This window comes from Arachis hypogaea, chromosome 11, assembly GCF_003086295.3.
Source record: "Arachis hypogaea cultivar Tifrunner chromosome 11, arahy.Tifrunner.gnm2.J5K5, whole genome shotgun sequence".
Classification (NCBI taxonomy): Eukaryota; Viridiplantae; Streptophyta; class Magnoliopsida; order Fabales; family Fabaceae; genus Arachis; species Arachis hypogaea.
In genome coordinates this window covers 136885805-136912060 of record NC_092046.1, presented here as the reverse complement: position 1 = coordinate 136912060, position 26256 = coordinate 136885805, and the positions used below count along the sequence as shown (strand labels likewise).

The 26256-nt window shown below is 40.5% G+C and overlaps 2 protein-coding genes across 3 annotated transcripts; one reads left to right on the top strand and one right to left on the bottom strand.

Moving 5' to 3' along the window:
* Positions 1 to 612: 612 nt before the first annotated feature.
* On the top strand, positions 613 to 3998 carry LOC112722846 (serine/threonine/tyrosine-protein kinase HT1). Of its 2 annotated transcripts, none has more exons than XM_025774024.3 (4): positions 613 to 1786; positions 2080 to 2535; positions 3178 to 3468; positions 3658 to 3998. In XM_025774024.3, the coding sequence occupies exons 1-3, from the start codon at positions 1337 to 1339 to the stop codon at positions 3421 to 3423; spliced, it is 1152 nt and encodes a 383-aa protein (XP_025629809.1). In that variant the 5' UTR covers positions 613 to 1336; the 3' UTR covers positions 3424 to 3468; positions 3658 to 3998. The 2 variants fall into 2 exon arrangements, 1 of the variants encoding a protein (XP_025629809.1); XR_011867900.1 differs by having other exon boundaries at positions 707 to 1786; positions 2080 to 2810.
* Positions 3999 to 20156: 16158 nt separating this feature from the next.
* LOC112722845 (uncharacterized) lies at positions 20157 to 21325 on the bottom strand. Its single transcript, XM_025774023.3, has one exon. It carries the CDS (start codon positions 21060 to 21062, stop codon positions 20403 to 20405), a length of 660 nt encoding a protein of 219 aa, XP_025629808.1. The 5' UTR covers positions 21063 to 21325; the 3' UTR covers positions 20157 to 20402.
* Positions 21326 to 26256: the final 4931 nt, after the last annotated feature.

Below are 26256 nucleotides of genomic sequence, written 5' to 3'. Positions count from 1 at the left end.
AAGGTACAATAGTTTTTGGTTCTATTTTTCATAAGTCTATTTCATAATTTCATTTCTCAAAGCATTAGCCTTTAATCAGAATCCACACCTTTGAATTTATCATAAATGGGCCTGATTCTGTGCTTAGAATCTTTGCTTTGCAAAATTGCAAACCATTGCTTGGAGATTAAGCTTCGATGACCCGCAATTGAAATGCTTCTTCCAAAAACAGAATGTTACCCCTCTTATCACGTTGTTATCTTTTAGTTAGTGCTCTATTGATTATTTCAATGATGGAATAAAGGAGAAACCCAAAATAATAAAAATCTTCAAGGAGGAGAATAGGAATTAGAAGCCAAAATGCGAAAATAGTTCATCCAAATCCATCAGTAAGGTACTATACTTTGTACCATTTAAGTACCTAACCAAAAGAAAAAAGCTTCATATATTTCTATGAAGAAGGGAAGATAGTAATAACTTGCAACTGGATCAAACGGTTCATGACTTGGCACTTGTCAAGTGCATTACTTTTTGTGCCACATGTATTCTAGGACTTTTTGGGTCCCAACCCAAGAAAGTTGGTGCTTGCTACAGTTAAAGGATATATCCCAAAGTCTGAGAAGACTGCAAAGTGCAAATTGTTGGCTAAGCTGAACTCAAGCCTCAAATCTAATCAGACTTTGCACTGTGGCCACTTATATAAACATTACATTCATTGATAAATGATGAATGATGATGATGCATGCAATAAAAGGAAACAAAGTAACCCATAACACAAACTAAAAATAAAGGCTCTCTTTTGAACCAAGAACTCACGAGACACCCCTGAATCAGTTCTTCTTTATGCTGCTAAACGACCTAATCCTCCTGATTCCTGATCCATCCTATTTGTAGAAACCGTGAAAGAAAAAACTGCTTCTTCTTCTTCTTCTTCCTCTTTCTTTCTCTTCCAGAATTTCATTTTCATGAAACTTCCATGCATTTGCTTCCAATTCTTGTTAAACAATGAAACCCCAGCATCCCTTATTGTTTGTGTCTCTGGTTATGTGTGATAGTAAGAGTTCTTGTTCTTGAAAAGTGTGAGAAAAGCTTGACATGAAAAAGTGGCCTTGTTCCATACCACACCTTTCTGTTCTCTTGTTAAAATCCAGAAGGGTCTTCTCTCAAGACGTAAATGAATCATTTTGATGCATGCTTTTCGTTCTTTGTTGTTGGAGCCCGTGTTTCGGAATCCGTTTATGGCTTCATGCACTTCCTGAAATCGGTTCACACGTTCAGAAGGAAAGCTGTTCCATTTGACTGTCTTTTCTGACAAGCATCACAGACATACAAAACCATAACTTGAAATAAATAAAGCATGCAATTCACAAGAGCTTCTTCAATGGCTGGCTCATGCTTCCATGGGCTTCGCATGCGAAGGTCGAAGAGTAAGCCTTTACCGGAGCTTCCTCCTTCATCGTCTTCCAAGAAAAGGATGAATTCTGACTTAGAGAACATGGAGAGAAAGAGATTTGACAGCTTGGAATCATGGTCCATGATATTGGACTCTGAGAATGTGGAGACATGGGAAGCTTCTAAGGAGGATCAGGAGGAGTGGACTGCAGATTTGTCACAGCTTTTCATAGGGAACAAGTTTGCATCTGGAGCTCACAGTAGAATCTACCGTGGAATTTACAAGCAGAGAGCCGTAGCTGTGAAAATGGTGAGGATCCCGACACAGGACGAGGAGAGAAGATCCTTGCTTGAGCAGCAGTTCAAATCTGAAGTTGCTTTGCTTTCACGTCTCTTTCATCCGAACATAGTTCAGGTAATTCCAAGGGTGTTTATGTATATTCAACTTCTTGTCCTTATGCTGTTTTTGTTTATTTAGCTTCATGCCAGTTTGGTAATTGTCTTAAGATAGAAATATAGGAGACAGATTCTACTTTTTCATCTTGTTTTCTGTCCCATTGTGTGTTTGATTTTGGAAATTATCCTGTTTGAGAGTTCAAAATTCAAGTATACATTTATGCATTGTGAACTATCTATTGTACTTGATCATATTCAAGTTAGAGGTATAAGTTTAATTTCTTCTTTGAAATGACTCTTTTAATTTTACAGTTTATTGCAGCTTGTAAAAAACCGCCAGTGTACTGTATCATAACAGAATACATGTCACAAGGAACTCTGAGGATGTATCTGAACAAGAAAGAGCCATACTCTCTTTCAATTGAAACAATACTAAGGTTAGCTCTTGACATATCTAGGGGTATGGAGTACCTTCACTCGCAAGGCGTCATCCACAGAGATCTCAAGTCAAATAACCTTCTTCTCAATGATGAGATGAGGGTTAAGGTGGCAGATTTCGGCACATCTTGTCTCGAAACAAGGTGTCGCGAGACCAAAGGAAACATGGGAACGTATCGTTGGATGGCGCCAGAGATGATTAAGGAGAAACCTTACACTCGCAAAGTTGATGTGTATAGTTTTGGTATTGTGCTTTGGGAACTCACAACTGCTTTACTTCCCTTCCAAGGAATGACCCCTGTCCAAGCTGCTTTTGCTGTTGCTGAGAAGGTCACACCTCTACATCTAAATTTATGTTACATGCTTCATTTCCCTGCTTAGAATTTAGAATATTAGTTCCTACTTGAATTATTATGGTTAAGTTGGCCACAGAATATTAGCATTGCCTGTTTTGCTTAGGAAAGCTCATGTCCTAGCTATACAATGATTATGGAGTTTTAATGTTCTTCTATTTTTCCTTTTTAGCATATCAACATGTTGCTGATTGTTGTCAGTATTAGACAGAAGCAGGTTAAGGATGACAGAAAATTCTTAATGCTAATTTGGTAATATATATATTTCAGAATCATTTCAGTACTTCTATCATAGTTTAATTAGTCATATCATAGAAAAGAACTTCTTAATTACAATGCACTCCTCATGTCACTTGTGATCAGTTATTACATAGCACAGTAGCTAACACTCCAGACATAGAAATATGGAGTAATTTAAGGACCCTAGAATAGGTATTAAATTGAATTAATGCATGTATAAAATGATATCCACCACATGGAGTGAACTCAACTAGCTTCACTGAAAGGGCCTAGCAAGTGTTCTGTTGTGCTGTTGCTCTTGTACATTATTGCAAAATCTTTATGCACCTCACTACTTAATAATAAAGGAAGGCCTAATTGCAAATTGTGTTTGGAGCAGAATGAGAGGCCACCACTGCCGGCGAGTTGCCAGCCAGCACTAGCACACCTCATAAAGCGTTGCTGGGCGGCGAACCCATCGAAGAGGCCGGACTTCAGTGACATAGTGACCACTCTTGAGAAGTACGATGAATGTGTGAAGGAGGGACTTCCCCTAACTCATCATTCAAGACTTGTCAGCAGAAACCTCATTGAACGCTTAAAAGGCTGCGTCTCCATGAGTTCCTCCATACCTGTACATGCTTAACTCCCTCCCTTCCATACCCCTTCCTCCAATAAAGAACACCAAAAGGTATTGTTATTGTTATTGTTATTGTCTTCCCTTATTCAAATGAACCTCATATATATATATATATAGCTTAACACATGCTTCCTCTTCTTTAATTTCAACTGTACTATTGTAGACTCTAATTCAAAAAAAAAATTCAAATGAATAATGCTTTATACACAACAGTTCAAGTAACTACATTCATAATTGCAGTGTGGGCTTCGTTTAACTGGAATTACTTAAACCCAAAAGGCCGTATGCAGAATGCTAGCTATATTTTGTTTGGTTAGGCCATCAATAGAACCAGCTGCGCCTGCAATAGGCATTGAAGAACACCGTTAATTGTTTGTTGGATGAGATAACAAACCGAAAATGCAGCAATTCACTGTGAAAATTGTCACAGAATATTGCAAAATCTAGCTCAGCCAACTATATCTTTGTATTCATTAAGACTCATATGGAGTCCATATGTATAAGGTTGTAGCTGTTAATGCTGTGTCACTAACTGTAAATTTGTGATTGTTATTTCAATTAATAAGTAGTTAGTCATATAAGCAAGGCGAGTTGCTCCTGAAAGATTCTGAAAACAAATTAAAAGCATCTAGAATATCGAATCAAAATCATATTAATATTGATTATTGGATTTTCATATATAATATATCCTACAGTGTATCGAACTCAACCTTAAAAAGTAAGATTATTCATAGCGAGGTATTCGTCGTTAAGATTCATTATCATGGCCTTACTTATTTCCATGCAAACATGCTCCCCATCATTCACTGAAACAATAATTATGCTAATCTAGAGCTATGGCATCTTTTGTATGATCTGTTTTTTCCTTGAAATAAGTCCAAAATTGATGATCCAAGCGACTAAATTAAAGTCTAAAATATTTACTTTTTAATGATATCTAAGATGTAAGTATTTATGTACGTTTGAAAAATAAAATAGATTATAAAAAGTGGAGTGTTACAGACATTCAGCATCTTACTTTACAGAAAATAGAATATAAAGTAATTCTATCTTAAAAACTTTAATTATTTAAATGCATCTTATTTCATTTAATACAAGCTTTCAAACTCTATAAAAAAATATCCTCAACATAAAAAAGAGTACACACATTTAAAAAAAATTAAGAATTTGTTACGGCCTGGCCCAAAACTCACACGGGTCAACCCGACCCGAGTTCTCGCCGGCCCAATGGTGTGCCCTCCACCCGACCCAGACACGCGTCCCGTACGGCTTGCACACAGCCGTGGGACAACACCTTTGAGAGTGTGGGCCTGCCCACTGGAAGGGCCCACTACTGACATGTATATAAGGGGAGACTGGCTCTCCCCCCAAGGTACGTGACATTCACACACCATTTTCTCTCCGCCTGCACATATTCTGACAAGAGCGTCGGAGTGTCTTTGCAGGTGGCACCCCCCCTCTACATACGAAGTGCTCGGAACCTCGCATACCCGGGACCAGGAAACAACGACCAGACGAGCCTCTCCACCATCCCAAGCGTAAACCCAGGGTCATAACCCGAACCGTCCGGTACCTGACCTACCGAACATTGGCGCCGTCTGTGGGGACCGTCCATGGATTTCGTGCTGGTCCAGACTGGGACAGGTTCCGAGGTAGCGCCTCCCGTGCTCGGGGGAGGCGCCGTCGCGACGGAATTCCGGCAACAGCAACGGTCGCCCCCGAGGGATGCAACGCAGACTCACGAAAGACGCCCCTTCGGGGGGACGGGTGATAACCACGCCAGGATAATGCAGGAACTACGCCATAGAATGCAGGACTTAGAGCGCCGGCTAGCCGAAAGAGAGCACGAACAACGCTCCCCGGAACGGAGTCCCACCCGTTCCCGTTCGAGGAGCCGCTCGAGACGCACGCCGAGCCCCCAGTACGAGTCGGAGAGCACTGGGGGGCGGATACGCCCCAGAAGAAGAAGTCGCGACCCCATTATCTACGCCTGGCACGAAAGGCGGCGCGCGTCGAACAGAGGTGACGAGGAAGCCCACCGCGAGAACAACGAGTCGAGAAGAACTGCCCGAGGACCCGTCATAATAGGAGCGACCCCTTTCCACCGCTCTATACTCGAGGTCCGACTACCAAAACACTTCGACAAGCCGACAGACATGAAGTATGACGGAACGCAAGATCCCCTGGAACATTTGACGGCCTTTGAGGCCAGGATGAATCTAGAAGGGGTGGGAGATGAGGTCAGATGTCGCGCTTTCCCGGTCACCTTAGCGGGCCCGGCAATACGGTGGTTTAACAACCTCCCACAAGGCTCGGTGACCCAATTCTCCGACATCAGCCACGCCTTCTTGGCTCAGTTCACAACCAGGATTGTCAAAGCCAAACACCCAATCAATTTGCTGGGGGTGACACAAAGACCCGGAGAGCCGACCAGAAAGTACCTGGACCGTTTTAATGACGAGTGCTTGGAAATTGACGGTCTGACGGACTCAGTGGCAAGTTTATGCTTAACGAACGGGCTCTCGAATGAGGATTTCAGGAAACACCTCACCACGAAGCCCGTCTGGACAATGCAAGAGATCCAGTGCGTGGCCAAAGAATACATTAATGACGAGGAAGTCAGCCGGGTTGTGGCTGCCAATAAACGGCAGCCCGCCTGCAACCAATCCCGGCACTTCGAAGCCAGAGAAAGGCCAAAGGAACACGCCAGGGATGGCGGTCCGAGTAAACCACCCAAACCATTCCCCCGAGTTGGGAAGTTCACCAACTACACCCCCCTCACCGTATCGATCACTGAAGTTTACCAACAGATAGCAGAAAAAGGGATACTGTCGAAGCCCCGACCACTGAAGGACAGGACGGGAGGAAACAAGAACCTCTACTGCGAATACCACAAGGGTTACGGGCACAAGACCCAAGACTACTTTGACCTAAAGGATGCACTTGAGCAAGCTATCAGGGACGGCAAACTCGCCGACTTCTCCCACCTTATAAGGGAACCAAGGAGACGCCACCGGGACAACGACAACGAGGACAGATCCCGACCAACAAGACGACGACAGGAGCCAGAGGGTGACGACCACGGTCTCACGGTAATAAACGTGGTGACGGCCAGGAATACCGCCCCGAGGTCGAAATCGGCGCAGAAGAAAGATGCCAAGGTCTTAGCGGTCTCCACCCCACCTGTTAGAAGCCTTAAAGGTCTCCCACCCATCTCTTTCGGCCCGGAGGACCAATGGTTTGACGAAGTGCCGGAAAGTCCGCCCATGGTCATCACGGCCAGGGTCGGAACTGGCCTCGTCAAACGAATCCTGGTAGACACGGGGGCAGACTCAAACATCATGTTCCGAAATGTTTTCGATGTCCTGGGATTGAGAGATTCCGACCTGACGACCCACCAGCACGGTGTGGTAGGGTTAGGAGACCACTTCATCAAGCCAGACGGAATCATCACACTCCCGACCTCTGTGGGACAAGGGCAAAGACGAAGGACAATTATGGCAGACTTTGTAATATTACGAGATTCGACGGCTTATAACATCATCCTGGGGAGAAAGACCATCAACGACCTAGGGGCAGCTATCAGTACGAAACTACTGGTGATGAAGTTCATCACCGATGACGGATCCGTGGGATCCCTCCGGGGCGACTTGGAAACGGCGGTCGCTTGCGACCACGCCAGCCTTTCCCTCAGGAAAAAATCCAAGGAAGCGTCAGGGGTTTTCCTGGCCGACCTGGACGCCAGGGTAGACGACAAGCCCAGGCCAGAGCCAGAAGGAGACTTGGAAAAGTTCAAAGTCGGCGAGGAGGACGATAAATTCACATTCATAAACAGAAACCTCCCACACGGAATAAAGGGGCCTTTGATGGAGATGATCAGGGCTAATGCCGATCTCTTTGCCTGGACACCTGCCGACATGCCGGGAATAGACCCCCAGCTCATGTCGCACCACCTGGCCGTAAAGGCAGGGGCCAAACCAGTGGCCCAGAGAAGGAGGAAAATGTCGCAGGAAAGGGCGGACGAAGTAGCCAAGCAAACGGCCAGCCTCTTAGAAGCGGGATTCATCCGGGAACTGGATTACTCGACCTGGTTGTCAAATGTGGTTCTAGTCAAAAAACACAACGGGAGGTGGAGAATGTGCGTGGACTACTCTGACCTCAACAAGGCCTGTCCCAAGGACTGCTATCCCCTACCTAATATTGATGCGCTTGTCGACGCGGTGGCAGGGTACAGATACCTGAGCTTCATGGATGCCTACTCAGGGTACAATCAGATACCGATGCACCGACCCGACGAGGAAAAAACGGCGTTCATAACGCCAGGGGGGACCTATTGTTACAAGGTAATGCCATTTGGCCTAAAAAACGCGGGAGCCACATACCAAAGGTTGATGAATAAGATATTCAGCGAACTACTGGGCAAAACAGTGGAAGTCTATGTAGATGACATACTCGCAAAGACCGCCCGACCTGACGACCTCCTGAGTGACCTTAACGATGTTTTCTCGTCTCTACGACAACACGGCATGAGGCTTAATCCACTCAAATGCGCGTTCGCCATGGAGGCCGGGAAGTTCCTAGGCTTCATGATCACTCAAAGAGGAGTGGAAGCCAATCCCGAAAAATGCCAAGCGGTCCTTCAAATGAAGAGTCCGGGTTGCATCAAAGACGTCCAGAGACTTGCTGGGAGATTGACAGCCCTGTCCCGTTTCCTCGGTGCATCGGCAGCAAGGGCCCTGCCTTTCTTCAATTTAATGAGAAAGGGAATGACGTTCGAATAGACACCAGCATGCGAAGAGGCATTCAACCACTTCAAGCAAATCTTGGCGGCACCACCAGTCCTTGGGAAACCCAGAGCCGGGGAACCGCTCTACCTCTATCTATCAGTAACCGAGGAAGCGCTCGCCGCGGTCCTCGTTACAGAAGAAGCAAGGATTCAACAACCCGTCTACTTCGTGAGCAGGGCACTCCAGGGACCAGAGCTGAGGTACAGCAAACTGGAAAGACTGGCCTTGGCGCTCCTAGTATCCTCCCGAAGGTTAAGACAATACTTCCAGAGTCACCGTATAGTTGTGAGGACAGATCAGGCGATTCGGCAAATACTGCAAAAACCTGATTTGGCTGGTAGGATGATGACCTGGGCCATCGAGCTCTCGCAATACGACCTACAGTATGAGCCTCGACACGCAATCAAGGCCCAGGCAATGGCAGACTTCCTGGTGGAGGTAACGGGCGATCCCTCCGAGGAAACGGGCACACGGTGGAGGCTCCATGTGGACGGAGCCTCCAACCAAACGTCCGGAGGAGCCGGGGTCATTTTGGAAAGCCCAGCAGGGGTCATCTATGAGCAATCGACCAAGTTCGAGTTTCCCGTGTCGAACAATCAGGCAGAATATGAAGCTCTCCTAGGCGGACTAATGCTGGCCCGGGAAGTCGGGGCGACGAGGGTCGAAGTATGCAGCGACTCCCAAGTCGTCACCTCGCAGATAAACGGAAGCTACCAAGCCCGGGACCCCCTCCTCCAAAAGTACCTGGAAAAGGTTAAGCAAATAACAGGCCAATTCCAAGAGGTCATTATCCAGCACGTTCCAAGAGAAAAAAACACACGAGCAGACCTTTTGTCGAAGCTTGCGAGCACAAAGCCAGGGTCGGGTAACCGGTCGCTCATCCAAGGCATGGTGAAGGAACCAGCGGTCGCCCTCCACCTGACGGAGTCGAGCCCCTCATGGCTAGACCCCATTACCAACTTCCTGGAACTCGGCAAGTTGCCCGAGGATGAGAAGGCAGCCAAAGCTTTAAGAAGGGAGGCGGCCAGATACGCAATCATACAAGGACAACTATTCAAAAAGGGACTCAGCCAGCCCCTATTGAAGTGCTTACACCCTGACCAAACGGACTACGTGCTCAGAGAAGTCCACGAAGGGTGTTGCGGACACCACATCGGGGGCAAAGCCCTAGCAAGGAAGCTCATCCGAGCAGGATATTACTGGCCAACAATGATGAAGGACTCGAAGGAATTTGTCAGAAAATGCACGAAGTGTCAACAAAACGCCAACTTCCACAAAGCACCAGCCTCCGAGCTAAGCTCGCTAACGACTACACGACCTTTTGCACAATGGGGAGTCGACCTCTTGGGACCCTTCCCGGTCGGCCCAGGACAAGTCAAATATCTCATTATAGCCATTGACTACTATACCAAATGGGTAGAGGCTGAACCGCTAGCCACAATATCGTCCTCCAACTGCCGGAAGTTCATGTGGAAGCAGGTGATAACCCGTTTCGTTATCCCGGAGGTCGTTATCTCAGACAATGGGACCCAGTTTACCGACAAGAAGTTCATGGAATTCCTCTCCGGCTTGGGAATAAAACAAAAGTTCTCCTCAATAGAACATCCTCAAACAAACGGGCAGGTAGAAGCCGCAAACAAAGTCATTCTTCTTGGTCTAAAGAAGCGCCTAGACAGTAAGAAGGGAAACTGGGCCGACGAACTCCCCTCCGTCTTATGGTCGTACAGGACAACCGAGCAAAGCGCCACGGGGGAAACCCCCTTTCACCTAACATACGGGGTCGACGCGGTAATACCAGTTGAAATCGGCGAACCAAGCCCCCGACTACTACTCGCGGGCATGAGCGAAGGGGTCGAGAAAGATCTTATCGAAGAAACAAGGGAGATCGCTCACCTAACAGAAACGGCGCTGAAACAAAGAATAGCCCTGCGTTACAACGCAAGAGTCCTCAAACGAGACTTCGAAGAAAGGGACCTCGTCCTACGACGCAACGATATCGGCGTCCCGACCCCAGGGGAAGGCAAGCTGGCGGCAAACTGGGAAGGTCCCTACAGGGTTAGGGAGGTACTCGGTAAGGGCGCTTACAAACTCGAAAAACTTGACGGCAAGGAAGTACCCAGAACATGGAACGCAGGTAACCTAAAGAGGTTCTACTCCTGATCCACCGGCTCACCGACCAGGGAGTCTAGCCAAATAGTTAATATTTGCCCTGTCCACATAGTTAATTCATCTTGTTTGCTTACTTTGTCAAATACTTGCCCAACTGACGAATAGTTTTCACTTGTTCAAATTTCTTAATTGTTAAAACTTTTTTACTCCATGTCTGTTTCTCACGACCAAAACTTAAAACGGCACCCCGGGACTGATCACCCCGGGAGCCAGACGGCTCATACGCCTTAACCAACTCGACGACTACGCGACCGAATCGGTCCGAATTACTGCCAAATGCGAAAACGGCGAGACGGGCACAAGAAATAAGCCCGGCCAGAGTAAACGGTAACACGGTAACGGCAACACGACAAAATAATGAGACTAGCAAAAATCATAACAATCAAACGACGATAACTCATAAAGCGTCAACATACGGAACGGACAAGTAAATTGTTCAAGACAAATAAAACGACAAAATGTCAACAGGGTGCTCAGCAAATGCGCTACAAAATATCCTAAGTTACGAGACTTCATTTCCTCGGCATATCAACAATTTTCCCGTCTTGGATAGTTTTGAAAACACCAATTGACGACGTCTCGAAATCAGGAGCAGCAATCTTCAGCTGAGCTTTCAGGGCGTCCTCGGTCATCAAGATGGCATTCTTCCCTTGTTCCTTGGCCACCTTAAGCTTCTTCTTAAGCTCAACGGCCGCTGCCTTAGCGGCCTTCGCCTCCGAGATAGCCTGCTCCCGTTCCCTCTCCAACGCGACAACCCGACCCTGAGCGGCATTCAGTTGACCCTCCAATGTCATCTCACGCTCAAGAAGCCGGGCCACGGTCTCGTCGGACGCCTTCAACCTCTCCGCAACAAACGAGGACTTCTCCTCAGCAGCATTAAGCTTCCCCCCCATCTCGGACAGCTGACCCTGGAGGAGTTCAACTTGAGCCTTAAAATCATTGTTCGCCTTAACAGAAGACTCAAGCTTCCTCCGAAGCGCCTCCATACCGAATAACTCAAACTCGGCCTTCCGAGCTATCACGGCCCCACGAAGCAAGGTGCGATACATCCACCTCGCCTGCCCGGACAGCTCGGTTGCATGAAAATGCTCTTCTGTCCCCGGTATCAGTTGGGAATCAATGAACTTAGAAGCATCAAAATTCCTCTCCATTACGGTAAGGACCCCTTCCGGGCTAGAAGACATCTTTCGCTTCTTAGGAGTGTGGATAAGCTCCACGTCGCTATCCGGTTGAGGGGTGTGAGTCGCCTGCCCGTCAGCAGGTCCCTCCTCATGAAAAGGGGAAGCCTGACCCCCCAAGCCCTGCTTTCCCGACGCTTCGGTACCATGAGCAGGGGAAGCTTGGCCCGTCTTTTCCCCTGATGGGCCCTCCGACTTGCCGGCGTCCTTCTCTCCGGCATTCTCATCATCACTAGCATCAAAAAAGGTCTTCATCAGGTTCTCAAGACCAGTCACGGTAGCAGACATTTCCACTGCAATAAACAACAAGAACGTTAGCCGTCAAGCCGACAAACATAAAAAGCAAGAAACATATAAAAGGAACTCACGAATATAGCTCCGGCCGGCCTCCCGTTCACCCATGAGAAGGTGGGGGTTCACGGGATTCTTTTCAAAGATAGCAAGAAGAACGTCCGCTATCTGTTTATCTACAGCCGACAACCTCTTGTACGACACTTTCACAAAAGGATTCGACCCCGCGCCAAAGCTCCAGTAAGTCTGGATAAGGCGCTCCCCCTCTAACGACAACCAGAAGGGATGGCGACCCTTGACGGGACGAACCTTGAAATACTTATCTTTGAAACCATGGTAGGAATCCTCAAAAAGGCTAAAAATCTTCCTACCCTGGGCAGCACGGAAAGAAAGAAACCCTTTTCTTGCTTTCCCCTGTTTGGAGGGGTTGGTAAGGTTGAAATAAAAGAGAAAAACGTCCACCGACGCCGGTAGCTCCAAGTACTCGCAGACCATCTCGAAGCAGCGGATCGAAGCCCAGCTGTTCGGATGAAGTTGAGACGGACAGACGGATATCCGGTTCAGCAGCGCCATTTGAAAATCGGAGAACGGTATCCGAACACCGACTTGTGTGAACATGGACTTGTAAAACCAAATCCAATCGGGGACGCGAGGAGAATGAAAATTGAGCTCATAAATACGCTCACGAGGAAGCGGGACAATGGCCTCGTAGTTGGCCTCCTCGTCAGTACCCCCACACAGGTAACCGGCTTGCCGGAACTCCGTCAATTCCTCCAAGTCCATCTGGTTGGGTGAACTCCTTATATCGTCAGTCACCCAAGCATATGGGTCGTAAGCCGCAGCGGATCCGGAAGACCGGGAGACAACGCGAGGCATACCTACAGCGGGGTACCACTCCGTTAGTCTATGAGGTCGGGAGCCCGAAAAAACTCAGAAACTACGCCTTTCCAACTCAATCATGACCAGATACGGCTAAAAACTACGCCTACCTCACAAACCACCCAAAAAAGCCTATCCTGGAATGGTACCCCTTTCCTAACCCACCTATCCCAACACTGGAAAAACCTCTTAACAAAAATAAAACTAGCCATGCAGTAGATGCAAACAACAAATCACACAACAACAGAGCATAACGCAGATACCAGAAGAAAGAAACCAGAAGATTACCTGGAGCGATGAAGGAAATCTGGGCTGGAAGTTGAAGCAGGAAGGAGTTCGCGCAGGAAGCTTTGGATGTTAGGGAGAGAAGAAGTTAGAAATGATAAGAGTGGGAGGTGGATAGGGAGAAAACTGTTTAAAAACCACCCCCAAAGAAGCGCGAAAGGAAGCAGGGGTAAGATAGTCTTTGCGCACGGGTTTTTTCAAATCATTATGAGCATTAAATGCCCAGCGCGGAGAACGAAACGGCAAACAGATGCCACAGCAGATCAAGAGACACGCGCACAAGAGACGCGTCCCTCCCACAATCCGCCGACCCAACGACAACGCACGAAGGTAAACGTCACGCGCCACCCATGGCCCCCACGACCATCGCTGACGCGTCGGGGGCACTGTTACGGCCTGGCCCAAAACTCACATGGGTCAACCCGACCCGAGTTCTCGCCGGCCCAATGGTGCGCCCTCCACCCGACCCGGACACGCGTCCCGTACGGCTTGCACACAGCCGTGGGACAACACCTTTGAGAGTGTGGGCCTGCCCACTGGAAGGGCCCACTACTGACATGTATATAAGGGGAGACTGGCTCTCCCCCCAAGGTACGTGACATTCACACACCATTTCCTCTCCGCCTGCACATATTCTGACAAGAGCGTCGGAGTGTCTTTGCAGGTGGCACCCCCCTCTACATACGAAGTGCTCGGAACCTCGCATACCCGGGACCAGGAAACAACGACCAGACGAGCCTCTCCACCATCCCAAGCGTAAACCCAGGGTCATAACCCGAACCGTCCGGTACCTGACCTACCGAATAGAATTGAAGATTAAAAAGTTTAACTAATAAAAAAAATTTTAAGTATTCTCTATGTTCTTGAGTATTTTTGTAATTTTATAAAATTCATCACTTCTTATGAATTTTCATTTAATTCTTTGATGTACTTTATGTTAAGATACAATACAAAACAATCATATTGATTTACTCCATTCTCATTCCATAAAACAAGTACAAAATTGATGATCTATGAAACTAAATTAAAGTTTAAAATATTTACTTTCTAATGGTATCTGAGATGTAAGTATTTATATACGTTTAGAAAATAAAATAGATTATAAAAAGTGGAGTGTCACGAACATTCAACATTTTACTTTACAAAAATAGAAGATAAAGTGATCATATCTTAAAAACTTTAATTATTTAAATGTATCTTATTCTATTTAATACAAGCTTTCAAATTCTATAAGAAGATATACTCAGCATGAAAAGGAGTACACACATTAAAAAAAAGAGTGCCAGGGGCCAGCAACTTTTGTGATTTGTAGCCATCAAATAGTCATCAATGATGATTTTAATGGTGTGAGATTGGTGTGAAATTTCATCAAATAATTCACTTTTTCTTGTTGGTTACATGCTGGCCAGAATTTAAAAAAGTTGCTGGTCACCTAGACTTTTCCTAAAAAAAATTTAAGAATTGAAGATTAAAAAGTTTAGCTAATAAAAAAAATTTAAGTATTCTTTATGTTGTTGAGTATTTTTGTAATTTTATAAAATTCATCACTTCTAATCAATTTTCTTTTAATTCTTTGATGTACTCTATGTTAAGATACAATTCAAAACAATCATCTTGATTTACTCCATTTTCATGTCAAGTCTCGAAGTTTGAAACAAAATTTTGGGGCCAAAAATTCAATATAAAAATTTAAGATCAAACTCATCTGATGCAACTCTTTGAATTTTTTAAGGTCTCACTTTTTTCGTGATTCATTAAAGTAGAAGAACTATTTATAGGTGTTGATATTATAGAAGTTATATGTTTTTCTTTTTGAATATTAGTCTTCCTCTTACAAAATGCATCAATTCTTTGATTTTTCATTATTATTTTGTATAAAAATTTAAATATATATCCTATAAAATATGTAAAAAAAAATAGAAAGATAAATATTAAAATTTATAATATTTATTAATATTTTTTATCATATAAAAAATTAAATTAAATAAACAGTAATATATAAAATAATATTAAATTAAATAAATAAATAATACCTAATTTTAGAATGAGAAACAAAACATATTTTTATAATGAAAAACAAAACAGCAAGCATGGTGATTTTTGTTAGATAACTTTTTTTTTGTTAGATGCGTTGTCAAGTCAATAAAGACTCATTCTAAAAATTATTATGCAATAAAAGCATAACCTTTTTTTTGTTAAATGTGTTGTGAAGCCAATAAAGGCCCACTCTAAAAATTATTATACAATAAAAGCATGAGATATGATTTAAATTTGGGTATCCTAAATTATAGTAAAATATTTAAGCCAACTAAATTATTCTTTATTTTTTTTAAAATTATTACTAATTTTTTTATAAAAAATTTTGGAGACATGGCCCCATTGCCATAAAACAAGCACAAAATTGATAGTTTACGAGACTAAATTAAAGTCTAAAATGTTTATTTTATGATAGTATCTGAGATGTAAGCATTTATGCACGTTTAGAAAATAAAATAGATTATAAAAGATGGGTATCACAAACATTTAGTATCTTACTTTACGAAAATAGAAGATGAAGTGATTATATTTTAAAAATTTTAATTATTTAAATACATCTTGTTCTATTTAATACAAGCTTCCAAATCTTATAAAAAGATATTCTCAACATAAACAAGAGTACACACATAAAAAAAATGAAGAATTGAAGATTAAAAAGTTTAGCTAATAAAAAAAATTTTAAGTATTCTTTATGTTGTTGGGTATTTTTGTAATTTTATAAAATTCATCACTTCTTATCAATTTTCATTTAATTTTTTGATGTACTTTATGTTAAGATACAATACCAAACAATCATATTGATTTACTCCATTCTCATGCCATAAAACAAGCATAAAACTGATGATTCATGAGACTAAATTAAAGTCTAAAATGTTTACTTTCTAATAGTATCTGAGATATAAACATTTATACATGTTTAGAAAATAAAATAGATTATAAAATGTGGGTGTCACGAACATTCAAAATCTTATTTTACAAAAATAGAAGATAAAGTGATCATATCTTAAAAATTTTAATTATTTAAATGTATCTTGTTCTATTTAATACAAGCTTTCATATTCTAAAAAAAAGATATACTCAGCATGAAAAAAAATACACACATTAAAAAAAAAAGAATTGAAGATTAAAAAGTTTAGATAATAAAAAAAAATTAAGTCTTATTTATGTTGTTGAGTATTCTTGTAATTTTATAAAATTAATCGCTTCTTATCAATTTTCATTTAATTCTTTGATGTACTTTATGTTTAGATACAATACAAAACAATCATCTTGATTTACTCCATTCTCACGCCATAAAACAAGCACACAAATATTTAAGACCTTGGCCTACTACATCCATCATGGCTCAAAATAAATGAATGTGATCCAAGCTCTAGAAGCAGAATATTAATTGAAGGTCCATCAAGATATGCAACTCATGCCATATGTTACTGCAAAAAATATCATTATTCATTAAGCATTGTATTAGAGCTTAATACAGAAAATTTAATTACTTTAGTGTAAGGATTGATTATTCATATCCTTAGGAGATTTGTTCCTACATGCAATGCAATGATTCATGGCTTTATTAATAACTGAGAAAGTAGACAACCCCATGCCAGGTACGGTCCTTTTTTATCATCATTGAGTGCAACCAACCAAAATAACATTTGTCATCACTCACTTACACTTCGTATCCTCTGCCATTTTATTACCACTACACAATTTTGGAACCTTGTCTTTTACAAAATACTAATTAGTATAATTACTATTTTCTCGTTCTTAAATTAATAGTCTCTTTCAGTTTTTTGTTCATTGAAAAAACTAAGATTTTGAAAGAAAAAAATTTATCTAAATACATCAACTTTTTAATAAACCAAAATAGTATAATTTTGGTGTTCCTATTTTACCTCACAAGTAAATTGTTTAGAGAGTCTAGTGTCAAGTAATTTATGCCCTTTGAATTTCGGAACAACATTGTCCTTTGACAGTTGACACAGTGATATCTTTTTCGGATAAGATAGAAATTTACAAAAAAAAGCCTAAAGAAAGTTTAAAAATCCAGCGCTGACCCTATGCAAGCAAATGTTATATAACGAGAAACAAATCTATGATAACGTGTAAAGGATTTTTGGTTGAAATCCTTCCAAACCCTTGTCAAATTTGAGAGCAAGTTATCTATCATATGTGGCAATATTTTAGAGGTACAATTTTATATAAATGGGACCGCGTCTATTAGTCCTGAGAGAAAAAATTAGGAATTTTTTTTAAGAGAAATTTGTAGTGATTAACAACTTTTAGTAATTTTTGTCATCATTTAGTTAGTACATATATTAAATTGTCTTTAATAAATAAATTTTATTAATTTATGTATGTAAATTTTAAAAAATATAAATATAAAATGTATTTATTTATGTGTAATTGTGTATAGAATTTTGATAAATATAAATACAAAGTATATATTTTTATGTGTAAAACGTGTATAAATATGAGTATAAATTACTGTTAGTTGAGTGTTGGCCAAAAATAATAATATTTACTGAGAATGTAGCATTGTTCTTTTTTTTTTTAATTCGTTAATCTTTAAATTTTTATTATTTTATTGGTTGATTGCTTGTTTAAATTTTTATTTTTTATGATTCATATATAACTGTAGGCTTCATTTCATATGCTTAGGTCCCCTAGTGGTAAATTACTTAAAAAAATGAAAAAAAGGTATTAAGTTGAAGGAGGTGGAATTGACAAAATTGACTTAAGAGAAACAATGAATGTGGTTAGTCTTTAAGATGGAAGGCAAGCCAGTCAAAGATATGGACGCATGGTTAGGCTTATGCTTAGAAAAGCTCATGTTAAAGTCATAATATCACACATTCACACGCATAACGTGAGACCATATAGATTGAAAATTTAGTCCTCCTAAAAAGGTACTAGCTAAAAAAAATCAATGACAACAAAAGCTCAGATTGTTACTTAATTAATGCAATTTTTTATTTTTGTCTTCATTATTGGGAGTCATCTCCAAGTAGGATTAGCTCGTATTATATGACCGACTTCCAACGATGCAAACGCTGGAAAATTTTGACGTCTAGCATGGTCCTGCCACAAATGTGTTAGTTCATTGGAGCGAGCTCATAAGGTTTTTTCGTCCACACAGTAACACCAAATCAATTAAGAAAAAATAAGAACCACACTCCAATTTCAGCGGAGCCTATTACACTATTTAGTTCTCTCTGATTCATATATGTGGAAATTGACAGGCCACACATCCCACGTATTCAACTTCCAACTTTCATGTTCAATCAAAACTTTTTCAATCTTTTCTCAAGCAATATGCAGAATATATTAGGAAATGCAAAATAACCCTAGTTAATGAATGAATACGTTATAATAACAACAATTTATAATGCGACTATATTACATATACATTAAAATTAACTGCTAAAATTAACTACTAAATAATATATATTTATATATAATATAGTGACTAATTTTAGTGATTAATTTTAATGTATAAATAATATTTTTATTTATAATAGAACATTCATATACATAGAATCTCCACAAATATACTATTAAAAAAATAGTTAAAAACTAACAAATTTTATCATTTTTAGTTATTAATTTAATTTTTTTTAATTTAATAATTAAAAATAATAAATTATGCTAATTTTCTAAGGTTCTGATCCTAATCCTTAAAAACGATATATATCCAAAAAGTGGCTAATAACTATCTCTAACGAACGAACTATGATGAGTGAAATATTTAAATATTTAATGCGAGGCTTCTGAAGAAGATATTTCTAAAGAGAATTATATAATTTTTTTTTATTGTCCTTGCGCCGCCATCAAGCATAACCATTAAGAGGAATTTCGTCACTAATTAATATTACAACAAAAGTTGTAGTAGTGACAAACAAGCATGAGGAATGCTCCCTTATTGCCAAATGTGGCATAACGTAGTTTACAACAATTGGTGGCGAAATAATTTTGTTTAAAACAATATTTATCTACAACTATAACTAATCCATTTGCTTCCAACCATACAAATATACACATGGTGCCAAAATAGCCAAGGCATGCTTAATCAACATGGGATTAAATTATATTAAAAAAAACACACACACACAATATACCCACCATTCATTTGAAGAAAACATCTAGTTTCTTCATTACCCTAATTAAACACCGCCATGGAGAAAACACAAAATAAAGAGAACCTAGAGAACACCGTAAAAAGGAATTTGGAGTGAAGTGGGGAGAGAGAGCATTTTTTCTGCGCCTTTTGCTTTAATCGAAGCCACTGCTTTCGCCGACCTCGTTCTTGGCGACACCCACCCATCCCCATCTATACTTTCATTTTCTATTTTCTATTCCATTTACTTATCAGATTATTTAACTATTATAATGATACTCCATAATCACGTTTACGGTCACCAAGTACATACTATTATCGCGTTAGTATTATAGTTTAATCTGGAGGCATTTTTTCGGATAACCACTGTATAATATAATAATTGAAATAAAATTGATGTGCAGGGCATGCAGTTTGAAAGAATTAAATTGGACCACTATATATTTTTTTTTCCTGAAAGGTGTTTCGTCATCACCGGCAACTGCAGCATTGACATAATCGACACACCGCCCAATTACTTTGATGCCATACAAACATGCCCAACGGTGCTCTCACAGCACCTTTCCATTTCATTCCAACAACGAAACGACGTCGTTTAGTGGACAACCTTACAACATTCGAACATGTTTTGCTCACACTTTCCTAATGCCTGCTACACTACTAGCCAGTAGCCACTAAAATATTAATACTTAGCAGTATTACTAAGAGGTTAATTTATAAAAAAGAAAATAAAACATATTCAGTTAGAAATGGTATCAAATTTACTAACTACAGTCGTAGATAGGAAAATGAAATGAAAGCTCCGTTGAATTAAAGGGTGAAAGAAAATAAAAGAAATTCGTTCAACAATAACAAACAGAGAACTATAAAAGACATTCTCGATTGAAGTGGCCTACAAAGCATCAATCAATCAATCAATCAGCAGACATAACAATCAATGATCCGATCATCTCAGAAACAACAAAACCCAAAAAGGGAAGAAATGTGTATGATGAGAACAAATTGAAACCACAGAATAGTAGGTTGATGATTAAGTATGAACTAATTGTGATTGTAACAAAAGTAATCACCTAGAGCAAACAAAAACCAGACTACTATGTCTTTTTGTACATCGAAGGGGGTAGTGATTAACAATAATAATGTACAAAAATAGATAAATAAAGGAAAAAAAAGAAAGGGCAAGGACTAATTAAACCCACCTTTAATTTGCTCTATTCATGTTCCTTTTATTTGATTGTCTACTACTCACTACTGCCCCTGACCCCAACCACCCCAAATCTTGTCTCCAATGAAACTCACTAACCTCCTAACTGGACCTTTCTCCTCACCACCTTCAACCCCAACATCACCGCCGCCGTCATCAGCTTCATCGTCAACACGACCAGCCCCGCCACTTTTACTACTCTCCGCCGCAGATTCCATGGGTTCATCAGATACCAGCGCCAACTGCTCGGGCTTGCTCTTACAAGGACCCTTCTTGTTCCTCTTGTCTTTCTTCTTGTTCTTCGGGGACTTGTTATTGCTCTCTAACCAGGCCTCATAGGCGTCGATAATTTCATGTATGCGTCGTTGATTAGGAGAGTTGTCCCACCTTTCCCAGTAAATCTTGTAGCAAATGAAGCAGCCGCAGTTATACAGAGGCGGATGGTTACCCTCCACAACCACCTTCTGGCTGTTGCCGTTATTGGTGGTGGTGGTGGTGGTGGTGGTGGTGCGGCGAGGTTTGGGGTTGGAGGAAGAGGGGCTAGAGGAAAAGGGGCATGTTAGGAGATAAGCAAGGACTTCTAAATCTTGAGGAGAAAGAGCGACGGTGAGAGTGAGGATGGCGGGTGGCAAGAAGGCGAGGTGGTGGTCTGATATTACCGGCGGCGAGGGATGCACCGTTCCTTTACGATAGAGCTTCTTCATGTTTTCTTGGTTTTCGGTCAACTTGAAGTTGTTCAGCCTCGACAGTTCCAAGAGCTGAAGATTAAAAAAAAAAGGAAAAGAAAAGACTTTGGAGTTTGAAGGGTAGATGAGGTTTTATTCTGATTCTGTGTAGAGAAGAGGGAGAAAGAGAGAAATAAATGGGTGGGAAGAGAGAGAGAGAGAGGGAAATGAAGAGATGCTATTGCAATCGGTATCTGAGAGTATTATAGTAATAGTAATATTAATTAATGTGTTGTGGTAATTAATGTAATATAATGAAATTGTTAATGGAGTATACATTGGGAAGGGGTAGTGCTCACGTGTGATGCGGTTCTTCATCACTTCCTGCTCCTCTGCTATACCTGCCACTCGATACTTATTTTTTAAAAGAAAAAATTATCAAACTATTAGTGAAATTTACAAATACTAATAAAAATATTTATAAATTAAGAAAATTAACATTGTATTTATAAAAAATGAGTTTCGTATAATGAAGGGTTAAGTATGATTTTTGTTTTTAATGTAGAGATCGAAAATTTATTTTGTTTTTGGCCTTTTTTTCGCTACAAAATAGTCTCAAAGATTTCAGTTTGTTTTAAAATCATCTTTTTTACTAATTTTTTATTTTTATTACCAAATTACTCCTAACTAAAAAAATTTAAAAAAAAAAGAAAAAAAAGAAAGAGACGAGGGAGGGAGAAAGAGAATCAAGGGGTGGTTGTTTCCAGTGAAGAGAGAGGAGGAGAAAGGTTGCTGCTCCACGCTGCCGCCGTTGCTCCTCGCCACCGCCGTTGCTTCTTTCTTCCTCAGCACATACACTAACGGCAAGAGAGGAGAGAGCAGAGGGAGAGAGAAAGAGAAGAGATGAACGAAGCCCTCTACAGCGCCCTCCTCGTGGCGATTTGTAGCCCGCCAACACCGCATCCCTGTTCACCGCCGTAGCCCCTCCTCCCTCACCACCGCCGCAACCCTTCCCCTCTGTTTCAATTTTTTATTCCTTTTTTCTTTAATTTTTCAAATTTAAAGGATTCCATTGTTGTTGTTGTTGTTGATACTTCTGGTTGCTTCTGTTTATTCCTTTTATTCCATTGTTGTTGTTCATGCTTTGGTTACTTCTGCTTCTGTCTGCTTCTGTTTTTGCTTCTGCTTTTAGTTCTATTTTTGTTATTGCTCTGATTTCATTATCTATTATTATTGTTTTTGTTGTTTTCTGATTGTTGTTGTTTGATTGTTGTTATTTTGCTTCTGGTTTCTATTTTTGCCTGCTTCTATTTCTGCGTTTGCACTTCTGCTTCTGCTTCTGGTTAATGTTGAGGAAGAAGATTGAGGAAGAAGAGGAGAGGGGGGGTATTTTCGTCCGAAGGACGATTTTAAAATTAAGTTAAACCTTTGGGACCATTTTGAAGCGAAAAAAAGGCCGATGACGAAATAAATTTTCGACCTCTACATTAGGGACCAAAATCGTACTTAACCCTATAATAAAATTATTTAAATCTTAATTTTTTGTTTATTTTTTAATAAAATTTCTAAACTACTCCACCCTCAACTTCAACTCCACCGCCATAAATCTCTCATTTTCTACTCAACTCCATCGGCTTTTCTCTGGCATTTTCCATTGCACTCAAATCTCTCATTCCCACGGCCTTCCTCATCGCGCTCACAGCCTTCATTTTCTACTCCCGCTTTATCGTCTCCATGCTCCTCCTCAACTATCTCGGAGACCTCTAGCTCACCGCAGAGCATCACCCACCCTCTCAAGCAAGCCTCCCTCGATGGCTCCCTCCTCCGCCTCTACGTTGCCGGTGTTGCCGCTAGCTCCACCGCCTCCAATCTCTTCATCCTCCTCTTTGGTCTTGATGACAAAGCGAAAGTAATAGGAAGCCTCCTCGATGGCAACATCAGCGTCGGATCGAACAAGAGCTCCAAGACGTAGCTGGAGATGTGAGGCAGACAGCGGAGCTTTTTTCCAGCGACGGCTACAATACCGACACCAAATTGAATGCTGATGCTGCGCTTTCGGGACAGACAAAATGATCCTTTATAATGGGAGCTCTAGATAGTAACACAACAGAGGATTGTAGCATTAAGATTAATAACAAAATCAACCAATATTAATGAAGAATTAGAGAAAAAACTATAAAGGAATAGTTTTTTATCGTTTCAATTATTTTTCTTTGTTTTTTTTCTTAATTTGAAAGGCTTTCTTTGTGTGAAGGGATGTGGTAAAAAAATGAGAAAGAGCTCACCATACTAGGTTTTTCTGTTAGAAACTAATTGAGGTCCTCCATCATCATCACTACTATTGATTTTAGCCTGGTCTATTGTAGGAATAGTTTTGGACTTCATGACAAGAATTTTAAAGCTGCAGGTTGAATTATGAAAGGTTAAAAAAGTGACTTGAGATTAAGGGTAGAGTAGTTTAAAAATTTTATTAAAAAAATAACAAAAAATTAGGGTTTGAATATTTTTATCATACGAAACCCATATTCAACGAGTATAGTATTAATTTTTTTATTAGTTTATGGGTATTTTTCTGAACGTTTGTAAATTTCACTAATATTTTTGATAGTTTTTCTTTTTTAAAAAAAATTTTAGCTAATGACATGTGTACGTTAAACTTATCTTTTATATATTGTTTTATAAAAAGTTTCTTTTTTAATTAATAGCATCTGATGTAATCTAAATAAAATAGGAAAATTTTCAAGTATGTCGTCATATCGGTGTTTCAGTGATTTTTAACCGTTGATCTTAATTATAAAAAATATATAAAATATATATAATTAAGATCAACGGTTAAAAATCACTGATACACCGGTATGACGATACACTTGAAAATATTCCAATAAAATAACGTGTGTACTATTTAAAAATGACATGTTAGAGTTAACAAATAAAATTGTAAGTTATGTGTTTTAATTTAAAAAAAAAAAACATATATAGTTCATTTGAACATAAAAAAAATTATAGTTAACTTAATTAGTATATTATTGTTTTTAGCCTTAATTATGCATACAAAACATGATAAAATAAAAACTAAAATTTATTTAATTTATAAAAATATAATATTTCTTACTTAATAAAAAATATTTTAAAATAAATCCTCTTTTAGCTAAAATTAATATCTATTAACACTAATAGTGTAAGTAATTATACCAAATTTTATTTATTGATTTTGTAAAGTATTTATGGTATAGATTTATTCCATAAACACACATATTCTCTTATCTCAATATTAATTATTTGCTTAAACATATCAAATATATTTTTTTAATATTAACTTGATAGTTTATTTTTCTATATCTTACGCAAGAGATTAAATTTAATTTAAGGGTAAATGGCATTATTAAGCCAGCTTGCATCATAATTTACGTGATTAAGCCAAACGAAAAAATGAGAAATGGATCAACTAAAAGCATGTCTCTATATAATTTGAATCAAACCTATTTGTTCATACCTTGGGTCGAGCTATGCGACCCGGGCTGATTGAAGACAAAAGCGACTGACTTCTTCAGGTTGGGTCGCCCCGACCTCTCCTTTAAAGAGTTCGGCCAAATCGCTATAAGAGGCCCAAGCAGGCCCAAACAAAGGGACACAGCCCAATCTAAAGGTAGCCAAAGCCTAGAAAGATAAAGGCGGTTCCCCTTAAAGATAAGATGATTTCACTCAAAGATAAGATAAGATAACTAACTTATCTCAAAGAAAGGTCACTCTCCGCTACTATAAATAGACTAGAGCATCCAGGTATAACTCATACTCTGATTCTACACAAAATACCTGCTCAAAGCCCATGCTAACTTAAGCATCGGAGTCTCTTGCAGGTACCACCACCCTCCGGTGATCAAGGATCAGCAGCACCACCAGATTCAACAAGTCGGACACGACAGCTCCGGCCACCGTAGCAGATCTCATCCGAGATCGACCTTCAGTTTCAGGTAACCCTCGGAACATTGGCGCCGTTGCCGGGGACCTGGAAGTCATTCCATCATCATGGCAGACAACCTTGACAACGACCACAACTCTGATTTGGAAAACAAAACGCCGCATAAGAACGCGAACATCACACCAAAAGATACATCTCAACCAAATGGAGATAAGCATTCGCCAAATACAAAAATCCTGGATGCCCTACAAGCTCAACAGGATCGTCTCAAACAGCTCAAAAAAGAGGCTGAGCATTAACGAGAAGCCGAGAGGGACCTCCGAAGAGAAACTAGACGACGCCGAGAGCTAGAGAACAAGCTCTTAAAGCTCGAGGCTGATCTCAAGGCTAAAACCGTTCAGTCCAATTACGATGATAGCTCCGACAAGGACCAAGATTCCTTCACCAAAGAGATCATGAAAGCTAAAGTTCAAAGGATTTTAAAGCTCCCGACATGACCTCATACGACGGTACCTCTGATCCAAGCCATCATCTCAGCAATTTCAGAAGCAGAATGTATCTCACTGATGCCTCGGACGCTATTCGATGCAAAGCCTTTCCGACTACCCTAACAAAGACAGCAATAAAGTGGTTCGACAGTTTACCTCCTAGATCCATCACAAGTTTTGACGACTTAGCCAAATTCCTTGCCAGATTCTCCATCTAGAAGGACAAAGCCAAACACGTCCCAAGCCTATTAGGGATCAAGCAAGGAGATCGGGAAAGTCTTCATAACTACATGGAAAGATTCAACAAAGCGTGTCTGGACATACAAAGTCTGCTAATAGAAGCAGCCATCATGGGTCTCATCAATGACCTGCAAGAAGGACCTTTTAGTCACTCCATATAAAAAAAGCACCCAACATCTCTGAACGAGGTACAAGAACGGGCAAAAAAGTATATTAACATGGAGGAGAATTCTCAATTAGGAGAATTCTCGATTAGAAGAAATCTCAAAACCTGGATTCTCCTACCCCTCTCGGGACAAGGATAAAGAGTCTAAGAAAAAAGAAGATCAACTCAGTGAGAAGCCTAGAAAATACCACAATTACACCCCTCTTCGGGTGTCTCTTGTGGATGTTTACTGAGAAATATGCAACATTGAGAAAATTTCACCACCCCGCCCAATCAAAAACAAAAAAGGAGGGGAAAGTCGGGCAGAGTAATGCGAATACCACCAAATTTACGGACATCCTACTAACGAGTGCTTCGACCTAAAAAATGTCATAGAGAAATTGGCAAGAGAAGGGCAACTAGATCGGTACTTAGCAAACA